Raw genomic sequence first — 16,602 nt, forward strand, 5'->3', positions numbered from 1 at the left:
GTCTTCACTCTTTCATTTGCTAAGCAGATGCATTAAAGCTAAATAGCACTATTTTTCCCCATTTAATATTCTCAACAAGTCTACCTTAAAATCTGGAATTCTCCATTACAAATTGCTGCCCTGACTAGTACCTGAAGGGTGGTGTAGGTGACGGTGTGTGGCTGTAAGGGGCATGAAGCTGCAGGGAGGTGCCCATGTTGGGCAGCATAGCCGTCATTTCCTCAATCTGCTTTTTTTTCCTGGTGGTGGTAGAAACTCATTAGCTCCCCAGGGTGCTGCACTATTCAGCTCTGCTGGGTCAAGTTGGGAGAAAGCCTTTGCTGGATTTGGTAAATGGAAAATGAGTATGTGGCAGCCTGGTTCCACTCTTGGAGCAGGCTGTGCTCTGTTAGCCCATGCTGTACATTCTTTCCTTTTCTCTCTTTGTTTTTATACTCTTCTTTTCCCATCCCCCCCTTCCTTTTTTGTTTTTAAAGAAAATCAATGAATGACATATCACGTTGTTTGGTTTTGGTACTTTCTCCCCCATCCTTCACGAAACAACAACAAAACCTCTGTCAAACTCACTTCGCTCTGTAGTTTTTCTGGAGTTAGCCTGGCCCATTTGTCTCGGTGGCTTGGGTAAGACCGGCCTTAAAGGGCAGAGGCAGAGGGTCCAGGTACCATGGGAAGTGGGAGCCAGCTGAGCCGGTATGCAAACAGAGGCAGCCTGTGAGCAGTGCTGACACTGCATTCTGTACCTTCACTCACTGTGGTCTACACTCCTAACATATTTTTAATTATTACTATTAGTATTATTATTTTTAGAAATCATAGCTGTTCATCCCCAAAGTGTAAAATGGTATTCTTCTAGAATCACTGCTTATATGAAATCTTGAAAGGAAACCATTTATTTTGCTTGCTTCTAGACAAAAGTACCTCTAAGCCATTTGGTTTGCTATAACCATAGCTATAATAAATAAACACGTATACAAGCGCATTTAATAGTTAACAATTCTTGTTAGAATGACTACAAATGACTCAGAACACTTGGTATAGATAATACATATCCATTTTGCCTAGCAGTCAAATGACAGCTTTAAACTAGGAGAATACTGCATGTTAATTCTGGGATAGTGGCCCAACGATAGTGCTGTTTTCAAAATGTTAATATTGCATCCTGAGCTTTCTTAGGTCACGCCAAGGATGAACTCCAAGGAGTCCATTCTAAGACAAAAGGCGGGGCTTACTGATGGGAAGCAGAGGTGGATGCAAAAGACGTGTGACATGCGGGGGAGAGTCACAGAAGGGGGATGGAGGTTGGTTTGCCCTTGTACAACCATCTCAGAACGGATGTCAGCGCACACGAAGGGGCTGCATTTACAAGCTGAAGAAGTAAATTGATCTGGGAAGGCGGGAAAGAGAGTTTAGCCATGGTCACATTGCTACCACTACTTTGTTCTTTATTACTTGGAACATTAGTTCAAGGTGTACAGGAGGCTCTACTACAGAACACAGGACAGCAAGAAAACATCAGTAATATCTGTGGTTTTTCTAGGAGGTATGTCCACTGTGTTTTTCAGTTCCTCCCTCATTGATGGTTATTATGCTGAGCTATTTCCATTCCATTCCATTCCATCAAAGTGAAAAATGCCAATTTTTAAAGAAAGGCAATAAAAATGGAGAACTGATTTCCTACTAAGAGGAAATTTCCTCCCACAGTGACATATGTAGTTGAAGTGAATCAAAATCAGTGTGGCAGTCAGGGGAGGTGGGGCTCCCCAGACCCTGGTGGGTCTTGGGGTCCCAGTGAGTATGGGACTAGCAAAGGTGGGGACATTTCACAGAGAGGCACCCTTGCCGGGCACGCGCAGGTGCTGTCCTGTGCCTACTTTATGGTAAGATTGGGAAGTAGCCAGTGGCTGCGGGTTGGTGACTGGGCCTGCAGGCCCATAGTTTCTGAAGCACAGGGTTAGGGAGTCTGTCATGCAGGGGCCAGTACCAACCGGGTCATATTTTGTTCTCCTTGAAGGGTAGAGAGATTCCCAGGGGCACGAAGGCAGAAAAGCAAACTCGGGGACCACTGGAACCATGAAAGGAGTCGTGAGGGATGTCCATGCAGGAGGCATTCATGTGGGGCACCAGGGCCCTCAGGGCAGAGGCTGAGGAAGCCCAGCTAGTAAGGGTAAGCCAGGCCTCAGCCCCTGCCAATCCTGTTCAGGAGGCAGTGGTGAGTAAGGCCATCCCCTTTGGCACCGCTTACATGCCAGAGTCAGGCCTGGGTGGGAGAAGCCAGGAAAAGTCACCAAAGCAGAGGTGCCGCCCAGCCACTCTTAGGGCAAACTTCCAGTGGGAGCAGGCCCAAGCTGGATCAGGAGAGAAAATCAAGGGTGAGCGAGACACGGGGAGGGTCCTGGTCTGTCGGCAGGGCTCTGAGTGGGATCCGAGGTGCTGTGGAACACCTGAGGCTGTGCTGTGGTTCACCCCCGGGTGCAAGCCTGCTGCGTTGAACAGCGCCCCTTCACCCAACCCTTAGCCTGGCCTTTGATGAGGGATGAGCAGTGCCTTTCTAACATCATAGTCTCACCTGGTCACGTTCTTATTTTCTCTGCAACGCCCACAAAGAGACCTCTGGATGTTTGTTCAGCCTCACAAAGGGCTGACATGGAGAGGAGAAGGAGGATCCTTTAGTTATCAGTAAGCCTAGATGTGATAGGTGCTTCAAAACAGACGAAAATGATTGAAGACAGAGGCCTCTTTAAATGAAAGCTTTAGAAATTTCCATTTGCTTTCTTGCCTCGGGGGAGTGACACTGTGCCGCACAAACACAAGCACACACTGTTTCCTCCAGGGTGAGTAACTGCAGGCTGCTCATTTGGGGCCCAGCTGGGGCTTTTACACACAGTAGAGCACGTTATGCAGATTTCTCTGGGCGCAGTTGAAAGACCTTAGGTGAACCGGTGGAAACCTTCCACCGACAAGTGTGCCAGGTTCTGGTGGGCAGCAGGGATGGCCAAGGCTCGGGAACCAGTAGACCCCAAAGGTTCCATCAATAGGCCCTTGTGGGGGGCTCCAAGTGGAGGGAAGGTGTTAAGACACATTGTGAATAGGGCCCCGCAGACAGACTAAGCCACAGGCAGCTCTCCCTGATCTTCACCTTCCCTGCCTGATGGGGGGGTCTGGCACAAACACAGGAACTTCACACACCGAGGGAGGCTGGGTGTACACAGGCAAGACACACATTCACTCCCCTGGTCTGAGTGGGACGGGGGCACATAAAGAGAACCGGATATTTGAGTTTGGATCTGTGTTAAAAACTGTGTCCTAAGATGGGGGTCCCTTTCCTGGCCATCACAGGGCAGGGCATTGGATCACATGACCCATTGTGACCCGCAAGTGACCAGGCATAGACGCTGGCCCTTGTCCCATCTGGAAGCTGTTTACACTGAAGCGTCAGGAGCAGCGAGTGGGATGCTCCTGCCAAGCTGCTGTAGACCCAGCACCCTGGTCATGGCCTGGACACCACTAAGCTGCGCTGGGGCTGGGACACACTTCTAGATTCTTCTGCAAGCCTGCCCCCTGCAGGGAGGGTAGCCTGAGGGTGTCAGAGGTGAAGCCAGGATGACAGCGCCAGGGAAGGGGAAACCAGGATGCATGGGAGAGCCAAGTTGTGGACTTGGCAAGTTTTGTACTGAGAAGCTAAAACTTCAGGGGCCATCAGAAAGCTGAAAGCAGTGTCTGTCTCAGAAGGAGGCTGAATTTAAAAGGCTATGAGGGGCATGTGATGCTGGGTGAACTTCCCTACCAGGCCCCGATTAAAGAAGCCCTTTAGTCTCACTCTGCAAGAAAGTAAGGGCTCCAGTGAGACAGTTAAAACTGTTTACCGTGGGGCGGGAGAGAGAAGCTGTGAAAATTTGTCCATGTTGGAATATCTGAGCAAGTAGGAGTTACCAGCATCTGAGAAACAGACCTTGCATTCCATTTCTGACTGTTGGCATATGGTAAGATATTGATTCCCAAACATCTATTTTGCATTTAATCACCTTACTCAAATGTCATTAATTCTAATGGGTTTCACTAACAGTCCCAGAAACAGAACACACCACCCAGTTTTCTTCACATCCTTGGAGGCAGATGTAATAGGCGCCTGACACTCGAACATACTCAGCTACAAAGTCACTCCACTCGCATTCTGTGATTCATTCCTCTCAGTGTCTCACAAAATGACCCACTTTACGCCTCCCTGAAGGTTGGTGCACTTTGTTCATCCTCCTCACCATTTGCGTTTATGGCTGTAACCCATCAAAGGCCACACAGCTGGAAAGGTGCAACTGGAGGCCAGAAAGGACATCCGATGCCAGGGCCTGCCTTCTGGGCTCTGCTTGGCACACTCTGCCCCGTAATTGTTTTCCCACATGCTAGTTCACCTGTGCAAGGCAGCTGAGCCTGTGTTGTCTGGTGCAGCCCCACCCTCAGGCACAGAGGGGTCTGAACCTTATGCTCAGCAGGTTTGGGCAGGGACAGGCTCAGGTGACATGGTCCTCTTTCCTGACCAGTCCCAGGGGACCCCTGAAAGACTGGCTTCTGTAGTCCCCTGATATCTCTCAGAACCCCAGAATATGCAAAGGCTGTGGACAGTGTCTGTTAAATTCTCTTGCTAATTTGCAGCATTATCAAAGACAAAAAAGAATCCATTTTCTGCTGTTTCGTCTCCTTGAAATGTATCTACATCTTTTCCCTGTCTGAAGGAGCCCTTCCTGTTGGAAGGAAAAGGGAGGAATTGCTACTGCTGCTGAAGATGGCAGTTCTTGCTGGCTTGCTGGGAAGGCACTCTCACCTGTTGGGAGGGCAGGATGGTGGTGGAGGAGCAAATAGAACCCCGAATCTCTAACTTTATTACCCAAGATAGGATTCGCTCTCCCTACACTGTCGCAGGGCAGCGCAGTCTGCACTGGGTTGAACCATGTCCTCCCATGTCCGTGTCCCTTCCTCAATCTCAGAAGTAACCTTATTTGGAAATAGAGTTGCTATCAGCAAAATTGGTTAAGATAGGGCCATACTATAAAAGCAGCCACTTAGTCCAATGTGTAAGAGACTGATATCCTTATAAGCAGAGAAGAGGTGCAGAGACACCGATGTATTGGAGAAGGTCTTGTGAGGACGGAGCGGAGGTATCTACAATCCAAAGAATGCCAAGGATTGCTGGCACCTGCAGAAGCTGGAAGGGTCAAGGAAGTGCCCTGTAGACTCCTGAGAGAGCCTGGTCCTGCCAGTGCCCTGACTGTAAACTCCAGGCCTACAGAACGGTGACATGGTCTGTTCCTGTGGCTTGATCCACACACCATGTGATAATCTGTTACAGCAGACACAGCACAGAAATGCACAGCTCTCCCAAGTGGGGTGCGTGATGCTCCGCCATCACTCTCACTGCCATGTCTTTATAGTAACAGAAGAACCACTGGCGATGGGCAGATGCAGGCCAGATAGCCTGTGGAGAAGAGCACAGGTGCTCACAGAGGCAAGGTCACGTGTTGTCATCACCATTCTGCCACCAGGGGTGTCCACCAGAAAACCTGGGCCAAAAAGCAGCTCCAACTAAGCAGCTTTGAGTGGAACATATTTTTTTTAAGATTAACTTATTTTTATTGCAAAGTCAGATATACAGAGAAGAGGAGAGACAGAGAGGAAGATCTGCCATTCGATGATTCACTCCCCAAGTGACCGCAACAGCCGGTGCTGTGCCAATCCAAAGCCAGGAGCCAGGAACTTCCTCTAGGTCCCATGTGGGTGAAGGGTCCCAAGGCTTTGGGCTGTCCTCGACTGCTTTCCCAGGCCACAAGCAGGGAGCTGGATGGGAAGTGGAGCTGCCAGGATTAGAACCAGCGCCCATATGGGATCCTGGCACATTCAAGGTGAGGACTTTAACCACTAGGCCACTGTGCTGGGCCCGAGTGGAACGTATTTTTACGTGGTTCACATTTATGGATTTCATCATGGGAAACAGATCTCCTGGCCTGACGGGGGTGGGGCCATGACATGTGAGGGATGTTACATGATAATGTCGGAGCCCTGGCTGCTTCCAGGACCAAGGCATCTCCTGGGGCAGCTATTGCAGAACATCGCACAACTCCCAGGTTGTACAGGCGGGTCTCTGTCCCATCCTCAACCACCCCCAGATAGGTTCCACTCAGTGACATCTGGAAACTTTGCTTATGAAGAATGCTTAGGAGCACAGACATTGAACTTGGAGAGGCAAAGACTGAAGGAGAAAGCAAGCTGTGTACAATCCCTTGAGGGCCTGCTTTTTGAAAACGGGATTCTTCAGTGAATCATATAGTTTAAGCTAGAAACTTAAGCCAGAGAAATACCAGCCATAGCTCTCATTTCAATATAGCATGCCTCTCTATGCAGTTATAAGGGTTAGCCTCATGTAGCAGTGATGCTGTCTTGGACAGGATGGACGGAAGCTGCAGGTATTGGTCATGTAAGCTGGGTTAACAAGCTAGTGCCACACATGCTTAGAAACACCTAATTCTACTAGCTGTGCCACACTCACTTCACACGGGGAGACAAACACTGTGCCTTTGTGGAATGAACGGTCTTACGAGTTCAGCTCACTGCAGAGGTGCTGGGATCAGAGGGCCTCTGCACACCCCCCCATGATCCCCACATTCCCTTTACAGCTGCAAGGGAAGCCAGCCTGGGGAGGTGCTCAGAGCGCCCAGCCCAGGCCTAGGCCAGCTGCAGCTCTCACTTAGAGGCTTAGAGCAACTCTCATCATTTCCTCAACAAACTTAGGATAATCCAAGGCTAACACATCTAATAAAAACTATGTTTTCAGAGGAACTTTGGTGCAGCATTCTAAAATGTACACCAGGAACTCAAACTATTCAGAATCCCACAGGATTGGAATCCAGTTTCAGAACTGGGTGAGAGCTCTGTGAGAAGACAATTTTGAGGTTGAAAAACTGAAGATTACTTTTTGGTAAACAAAATCACGCCCCAGAGTTCATAAACGTTTTTAAGGATCTTGAAAATGGGTCGCACGGAGCTTGGACACAGCTAAGTGGTGATGACTCAGCTCACCGGAGAATTCCTGGGTTCTCAGAGAAGCTGCTTTCAAAGACTCCCCGCAGGAATACCATTTGTGTTTCTCAGAAGACATTTAAGTTCAGGGTTAAAATCCCGCAAAACCTCCACTTGTACAACATTGTTTCCCTTAATGTAAAATTTAAAGTTTCAGTTTATTTTCACAGACTTTTGTTAGTCTCTGGTGTTATATTCCTGAATCACCTTAGACATAGAAGTATGATATTTCATTATCACATCGGTTTTACATATTCAAGGATACAAACTCACAGTATTATTGGAGTCTCAGATACCCAGAGTCTGAGCTATTTCAGGTAAGAGCTGTTCCAGGATGCATGGGGCAGGTAGCCAAGGAAACAAAATCAGGAAGCCAGGGTCGCTAGGGAACCACGACCTGCCTTGCACAGCCTGCACCTGATGCACTTACTGACTCCGATCCCTCGGGTGGAACACCCTGCAGCATTGGTTTGTGGTTTCATCTCTGAAAACTCTAAATTGCACAGTCTTCATTTTATGTAGCCTTTAAGGGCATGTGTGAAAGAACGCAGGAAACAGGCACCTGCTGCTGGCTCTACGTCATACGCATTCTAGGAATATTTTGCAGAAGCTCCTCTTTCTGTTTCATTTCAAAGCAATCCCTGGGAATATGACAATATGCTTCAGACATTCACTGCTTAAATTTAGGGAAATGAGCTCAAAGGTTTAGCTGTCAACTTGGGGCATCCACAGAGGACCCTGACCATGACTTCTGTGGTCTGTCCTGCTCAGACTTTCCTTACTGAAACACAACACTTCCCACAACAGTGCTCAACTGTAACTTGTCTGAACATAAAACAAGGAGGCCAGGAAAGGACAGACTTGAAAAGTGCTTTTCCTTGAACTGGCCCCAGAGGCTAAGACTTACCTAGCCACTCACCAGCAGCGACCATCAGAAAGGCGGGCTGCATCCTTAAAAGCAAAGGGCCATGAGGGCAGGAGGTTGGGCTTAGTCAATGGGTCACAGAAGGCCAAGGCCTTTGTTTTCCGACATGGAAGGATATGGGTCCCATGTGATACTTTCAAGCACTTCATTATATTGGTGCATAGTAACTACATTAATTACCTTGTTTTATATAAGATCATATAACAAGATACGTATATGATATTGTTCATGTGCATAATGTTGTGTAATAGGAATGGGTACCTTATGTAATATTCATCCAGGAACAGGCTCCATAGGAAGTGGTAATGGACATGCTACCTCTAATTGTCGAGCAACTCTAATAGAAAGTTGGCATTGGGCATAGTTTATACAGATCAAGAAATTTAAGATCAGAGAAATTAGATGATATGTGTAAGGTCACATCTCTTCTGGGCATAGAATATCACGCTCAGATTAGTCTGTTGTTAACTATTCCCTAAGTAATATGTATTCCTAAATAAAAATGCAGAGTTATTCTCTCTTAGGGCAAGAATAGTCTTGTAATATTTTGTAAGCTTTTCACACCTCAGAGAGTAGAAAGGTTGGCGACTTGAGCTGCATTCATTGGTCCCTGTCTGGCTCTTTCTAACCGGTTCCCAAGACTCAAGCCTGGGGCTCCCCAGCAGGGCAAGCGCTGAAACATTTACCTAGCTCTCCAGCTACTCAGCACTCACTGCTCGTCTGACCTCAGAAGAGGCCGGCCTTGTAAACACAGCCATGCCAGCACTGGCTGAAGTCTGCACTTGGAAGGGCACAGTCACCACATGGGAGAGCATATCTCCCCCCCTTCAAATTTATATCTTGTTCCATTCTAAAAAGAATTTTATAGTGGGACTTAAGTATGTTTGAATTGGACCTTAACAAGACATTGACTCAAACAAAAGACATGCAGGGAAGAGACATTAGAAATGAACAAAACTACTCTCAAATACATTAAAATTTAGGATGAATGTTTTCCTAATGTTACATACAGTAAACTTCTAACACTTTCAGTTGTATGTAAAATACATATATAAAACTAAAGACATAAGCTTAAATAAAATGCATGGATATGTGCTGTGTGCATAGATGAAACTTCTACAATCATAAAGCAGAGCTTATTAAAACCCTATTGATGTGTAGTCTCTTTTTTAGTGAGAATGCTATATTAACTGGAAATCCAGTGACAGCCTTCTTGATTGGATCCACAGTAACCCAGCCACTTTGGGGAACAGTTTTAAGTTTTTATTGCTAGAATGCTCCAATTTTATAATAGGACTAAATGAAAATATATAGCAATCTGGCATTGTAGTGACATGTTTCTAAGACAAGCAGAAAATGAAGCTGAAACCGATATTTTTCTCCTGAAATGTCAGAAAAATATTAAGCACAAAGATAGTTTGTAGAAATCCTGATGCATGCATACAGAAATGCTCCAAAGGAATGAGCTGTGCTTGGGACCAATTAAGGAGTGCAGCAAAGACTGTACATTCCCTGCACGGTAACACCTCAACAGGAACGGAATTCTAAAGCTAGCCACGCCCTTGCTAGCCACTTGAACATTTGCAAGAGTGAAAGAAACACTTAGATGAGGAAGCAGTGGAAACCAACTGTTTTGTTAATAGCCTAGCATTTCCAATGAGACCTGTCTATCTCCGTTGGCAGCTATATTTATCCTTCTTTATAGGTGTTTTTGGAGGATAATGGAGATTCTAATTATCTTGTGAACATTACCGACTTTCTTCTTTCACACAAAGGCAGAAATTGATGCTGAGGTTTTAGTTCTAGATTTCACTTTTGGACACCAAAAGCAAGAACACAGCACTGTTCAGAACCTCCACCCAGGGAGGGGAAGGGTATCCAGGTACATCTGCCAAGAGCACCAAGTACTGAAAAAGTACATAAGGGGAAACTGCAGAGGCAACTTTTACAAAAATAAAATGGGAATAGAATATGAATTATGGGTTCTGTGAGTACTGATAAGGAAATATTTGTGAAACATACACAGCAAAAGCTTCAAGTTTTTTGCGGGTGGCCGCTACTGATTCTTCCATGTCTTTAATATCTCTGTCTCCACGTCCATTTCCGTCTCCTTCCATTGCACTTCTCTACCCCTCGTCCTCTTGCGCTCTCCCTTCATCCACCTGCAGCTATGGCATCTCTGTGGTGGTCTTTAGCACCTGTATTTCTATAGCATTTCCTTCTCTCTCTAGCTCCATCAAGTTACAACTAGGATCTAAAGATAATGAATCAATGAAGTTGTTTCTATGAAACAAACAGTGCAGCTAAAACACCAAAGGTAGTAGATGATACTATGTGGCAAAAGCATGAATCACAAATAAAGAATATTTAATAAGTATCTCCCATAAAGTGGACATGTCTTTAACAGAATATTAAGTTTGAACAATAAGAGACACATTACTTAAACCTAGTTTTATTTTTTTCAAAGAGTGACCATCTTGCCTAAATGGTCATAGTGACTTCTTCAGCTAACCTGAAATGGAGATCAACTCCACCCACCACAAGCATTCTCAAGCTCCTATTACCCCAGTTTGAAGCCATTTTACTAAATCTACATAATATTAAGCATCAGTGTAGACTCTACTATTGAAAAGCAATTAAAGAGCTGCTGAGAATTCTCCGATTTCCTGACAACTGCAGGCTGGAAGCAGCCTGATAGCAACTTAGCAATAATGAAAACACAGTGACGCCAAAGGGCTTGCTTGGGACGGTGACCATCACACACAGCTTCTTGGTGGGTGGTTTTCTTGTCTGTATGGCCAGACCAAGTAGCAACACCTTCAGGCAGGGTCCCACTAAACTACTAACTTTACTTAGAGGGCTACCAGAAGTAGATCACAAATATTGACTCATGCCACACATGCACGAAGTATGAAATTTTAAATAATCAACACAAAAGAAAATTAGAATCACCGATTTCAAGAAAATCAGATTCTAAAGGAACAGATGCACAGCCCGTTGCCTGCCAGACATAAACCAATACCTTGCCGGTACATCCGTTAGAGCGAGACAAGTGCCTCTCAGTTCATCCTTGTTTTCCCAAAGAACGAAATTCTTAAAGACGAATAGATCAGCATATACACGTACAGCCAGTACTTACCCATCAACAAGGTAACTACAAATTCTACAAATTCTTAAACAATTAGCAATTACAAAATAAAAAAAAATTCATACTTTTTTTTTTTAGGATAACATGCATTAAAACTCTTGCAAAGGCTTACCAGATTTGAACAACAATGCTTCAAAAAATTAATCTTAAACCAATTAGACAAAACAGATTGAGTTTTCAAAAGTATCTACAGGTAGGATAACCATTAAGAAAAAGAACAAACTCAAAACCTGCTAATATTATTCAACAGGCTGTCAAACTAAACTTTACATTTTGATTATTAGAAGCTTATAGAACCACTTCAGTACTTCCGGACTGGGCAGGGAGGCTGTTCATGAGGGAAGTAATAAATGAAAGTGTTCATTTTACTGTTTTCCCAGCGAGCAACAGGAGGAGTGGGAGCCTGCTACTTAGCTCTCCATTTGGGTTATGGAAATATGCAAGAATAAAATCCTGAAAGAGTTGCTGGTGAAAGCAGCTCTACTTCAAGCCACTCCTTTTTTCTTTTGGCTTAGAAGGCCATTTGAGTTCTGGGATAACTCACCATTCATGTTCTTGAAGATGTTCATGATGGGGAGGATCTGACGGTAGTAGGGCACCAGGGCCTCACCCACCATCTCAGCCGACACCACCAGATGCTGGAGGACTTTGAGTGTGACGCAGATGACCTGTCTGTTTCGGAGGTTCAAGGCATCTAGGTGGGAGGGGAAGGACCAAGCAGAAAAGACAAAGGGTTTATTCCACGGTGTTCAGGGGAAGCCATCCTGTGGATACAGTTCCTCAAACCCTGTTCTACTGGGCCTTGGCAGTGGGCCTTGGCAATCCCGATGCCATAAACAGGCTCTTGGTTGATTACTACGGATTCTCCCATTTGTGTTGGCTCCTCACCCACCCTAAGGACGCAGCTCATGTCCCTTCCCGCTGGCAGACGAGCTTAGAGAGAACAGAATCTGTAGGATGGCAAGGCGCACAGTCACATAGTGTAATTGCAGTTACAGGAGACACAGAAGATACACTCTTCCCCAAGTCTCTGCTTTAGTCAATGATCAACCTTGTTCTTGGTCATTCCGAGCGAACAAACCTTGATGAGGGCACCTCCAAAGGTATTTCAAAATTAAATTTAAGATAGGTTTATTTTGATGCAAAAATATTTGAAATCCAAGCCCAGCATTCTGTGATTTGTTGCACTAAGGCTTATGAAGGACTTTCATATTTAGGAGAGAGGCAGAGCATACCATATGCTGACTGCTCTGGCTGACTACAGACACCTGGAATATGAACATAGGGCGGCTCTGTTCAGACTCACAAGAAAGTAGGGAAGGAAAGCTAAAATTTTCAACATCTGCTTAGAAGGAATCAATAATGAGCAATTAGGAGACCAGAGAAGTACAAAACATTTCAAAATAAAAATAATGGTTCTTGGAGCACAGCAACGCACGGCAGTGACGGGACAGGAAGCATGCTGTGGTCCCTGCAAGGTGCCGACCGCTGCCATGGGGAATGCAGAGGCCCAGGCAGGTGTAGGGATGCTGATAACTGGTTCTGTGAGCCTGGTCAACTCACTCCCACTTTCTGGTCCCTACTTCTCTCAGTCATGGGATTTGTGATTTACTTTCCAAGTTGGTAATGTTCTTTGACGTAAGTGGAACTGAAGTGTGATGTCCCGGGCTATTTCAAGAACAAGTCAGGCCCTTGCTTCTGAGATGCTCTACCTGGTAATGAAGGTGATTGACTGTGACCTTAACCATGTGCTGACTTTGGGAGGGATACAGGAAATGGGCTACTAAAGCAGGACGGCATGGCAGAGGCCAGCCTCATGGGAGAGGCCAGCCTCATGGGAGAGGCCAGCCTCATGGGATTTTTGAACTCCACCTCTGATTTCCAATAGTCCTGATATTGCTAATATCCTAAATGCAGTGTTTTCTAAAGATAACTTTTTTTCACCAAGGATCTTCCCTTGTTTGTTCCTCAGAATTAGCAATGCCATGCAGTGCTACACAGTGCCTACTCAGTCTCAAACCTGTTCCACATCCCTCACCTATCCCCTGCTGCAAAGTCTCTTGGTTCTGTGCTGCAAAACCTTAACCTTTGTCTTTATCTCCGTCTTCATGTCCACTCCCCTGGTATGCACCTTCACCAAGCCTCACTGGTCTGGGGCTCCACCCTCAGCTCCACTCCCCTGCTTAGGGTCTGTACAGGCAACTCCATTCTCTCAGAGTGGGTCTACACTCTTGCCTCTACTGTCCAGGCCCTGGTCTTGGGGTTCCTCCCCTGGATCACCTCTGGCCCATTCTCCCCTCTGCTGCCCTGGCCCTGGCCTTGGAGTCCCTCCCTGGATCACCCCTGGCCCATTCTTACCTCTGTTGCCCTGACCCTGGTCTTGGGGGGGTCTCTCCCCTGGATCACCCCGGCCCACTCTCGCCTCTACTGCCCTGGTCCTGACCTTAGGGTCTCTCCCCTGGATTGTCACTGGTCTCTCTTAACAGTTCCCTTTGTTTCTGTCTTTGTCCTCTCCTCCAGCCTGTCTTTTCTCACTGTTGCTGGGTTGATCTTCCTAGTGCTGTCTGATCATGCCCCCGTCCCAGCTATCAGAAGAGCCAGAGGCCACAGCTCCTCACAGAGAGTCAAGCACAGAGTGTCTAGGGCACAAGGGGGGATTCAGCATAAATCTGAACTAAACAAAACCCTTAGTTGAAAGTCTAGGAATATAAAGTATCACTTAGTGCTTTCACGGTTATTTCCTCCGGAATCACTGGCAAAGTATGAGCAGCCTCATCCTCCTCCAGGAACAAACTAGGGGTTAGGGATGAAAACATTGCGGAGTAACCAAGACTGTATCCTTGTAAAGTTTGAAAGCAGACACAAATAAAGACATGGAGATGGCCCAGCCTTAACCCAGCACCTCCCCACCCCCACCCCAAATATAACTACAGGATTCAATTGCATGATGGCTCATTACTGTAATGCTTTGCCACATTGCTGGCCATGTCACAGCTTCTGAAAAACAACTGAAAATAGAACGCCCTAACTGTAGCCTGAAAGCTGCTGGTAATGAGATGCTGCAGAATCAAACCTCTGGGTCCCACAGGCAGAAGAACCCACAGAGGGCTGTGTGGTAGGCAGTGAGCTTGATGGCTCTCATCCAGAATGGAAATTATTTTGTCTTTGCAGGAAGTCAGGGCTCCCAGACTTTGCCTACTGGTGCAGCTCTCCTGACCAGAAAACAGAGAATCTGCATAAATGCAACCTGGGGATGGTGGACCGTCGTTAGTTCTTCCCCAGGCGTCGAGGATCTACAGCTGCCTGTTTCAGCTCTTCATGGACTAAACAGGGGTCTTCCTAAGTATCAGTTCACAAATATTCTTTTCAAGGATAGTAATTGAAGGTAAATATGTTCCCATTAAAGTTTTAGCACTTGGAAAGATGGAAACGAAAATGATTGACAAGGTATCACTGTCTTGGAAGTTGATTCTGAACAAACAGATCACGTATGATGGCTTTTCCTACAAAGGATGCAGCTGTTTAGTGTTCATTGAAGGGGCCCGGCATGAAAGCACAGTGGTTAAAGTGTTCATTGAAGGGGGTGGACAGCCAACAGAGAAAGTTCCAGACAGAGGGATAAATCTCAGAGCTGAAAAGGTGACAGTGAGGCAGTGAGAATTCTCCTTCTGCCCCATGGTCTGCTCTAGTCGGCTTGGCAAGAGTCCACCGAGGAACTGGAGACCAAAGCCACAGATGGGAAAGAGGTAACCGGCTTTATCATTACAGGGGTGTCTCTGAGGATTAACTGATGTGTGAGAAGTAGGCAGCCCTGTGCTACAAGGGCTGGAGGCTGTACCATTCCATCTCAAACTAGAGGATTGCTAGGTCCAATCAACTAAGCACAATTAAGTGACATCTTGGGTTTTTGCTTTTTCTCTATTCATCTCTCCACTGGCTTACTTAAAGAGAACTTACAGCCATATCTAAGTGGGGAATCACATTATACGAATGTGTTGTTTGTCCTCTCTCACATCTTCAAGGTAAATGTAAAACTGAGTGCACATAGATCTCATTTCAGTGTGTGTGTGTGTGTGTGTGTGTGTGTTGTTTAACAAAGTCTTTCTCCATGGTTCAAGTTCTGGCTGCTCACTTCTGAGCTAGCTCCCTGATATTGCACCTAGGAAAGCTGTGGAGCTTGGCCCAAACACTTGGGTACCTGTATCACTGTGGGAGACCCACATCAAGTTCCAGGCTCCTGGCTTCCAACTGGCCCAGCTCTGTTTTCAACCATCTGTGGAGTCAGCCAGTGGACAGAAGATTGCTGTCTCTGTGTGTGTGTCTGAATTGCTCTGTCTCTCCATCGTTGTAACTCTGCCTTCCAAACAAATAAATAGACCTTCAGAAAAAACAAAGCCTTTCTGTGGACACTAGAAAATCACCGGAGCAGCCGGGCCGGCCTGGGAAGGCATAATGAGGCGATTGCAGAGAGGATACCACATGGTGGATCCTCACCATGCTCTTGGAGAACAAGGTTGGCCGTGCCAGAGCTGCAGCGAAGCTGTCTGCTCGGACCCCTCTTCCTGCCAGTGCTGGGGAAGACTTTGCCATAGGGAACCTACTGATGAAGCAATGAACTACACGCACGCACGGAGAGGGATGGGATAGATACAGAGGGTACAATTAATGTGTAGATTAGACTCATGACTTGGGGATAAATTAATGATCTCTTTCTTCATATATAGTGAGAGTGGCCATTAGGAAGTAGTTTCAATATAGCCTTTGTTGAATTAACATGATTGTGATAAATGTTATTGAATTGAACCAGAAAAACACCTGAACTGTTTCTCTGAAAGGCGACTAAATCGGAATACTAAGTCCTTCTGAATGACCAATGAGTGGCCTCAGCCATGACTGTGAAACAGAACCTGCTTGTGCCCTGTGAAAGCCCCGAGCTTCATCCAAGAGGGACCTTTCAACATAGTGCATTTACACTTCAACTCCTCGAATTTCTTTCTCATTCTTGGGGAATTAAGATATACCATTAAGCTGGAAGTCTTTTTGTTTTTACTGTCCTAAAGGAATAAAAGAGAGAATTTCTTTTTTTTTTTTTTTGAAACAACACTCTCTTTCTTTGAAAACGTGTGTTAACAGACAATAAAGAGAATACAATTCCGTAGCTTGAAAGAGAAGAAATGTATTCATTCTTGCGTTGATGGGTCTGAACACTATTGTCAAGATGTAAGTGAGGACTTGGAACTCCAGGATTTAAGGTTTTGAGAAAGGTCTGACAGCAGGAGTCTACTGACATTCTGGAACCTTTCTATTCATGAAATTGGATTTGTATTGTTCTGCTTACTGCCTTCAACAATAATCAACAAGAGATAACTTCTAGATATAGAGGTATTGCTGAACAGCAAGGAGAAAATAATTTAAAATCAAAGTGGTAAAACTTATTCATCTTTGATGGTTATAAGCTACATGT

General features: G+C 45.8%; 1 protein-coding gene across 1 annotated transcript in view; it reads right to left on the minus strand.

The window, feature by feature from the left end:
• The window catches only part of PACRG (parkin coregulated), a 500,526-nt gene that overhangs the window by 187,274 nt on the left and 296,650 nt on the right, over positions 1–16,602 (minus strand). Inside the window, exon 4 of the mRNA XM_058657480.1 lies at positions 11,683–11,832. Coding sequence (XP_058513463.1) covers positions 11,683–11,832 — 150 coding nt within the window. The remainder of the gene's footprint in view (positions 1–11,682; positions 11,833–16,602) is intronic.

This window comes from Ochotona princeps, chromosome 1, assembly GCF_030435755.1.
Source record: "Ochotona princeps isolate mOchPri1 chromosome 1, mOchPri1.hap1, whole genome shotgun sequence".
Lineage (NCBI taxonomy): Eukaryota > Metazoa > Chordata > Mammalia > Lagomorpha > Ochotonidae > Ochotona > Ochotona princeps.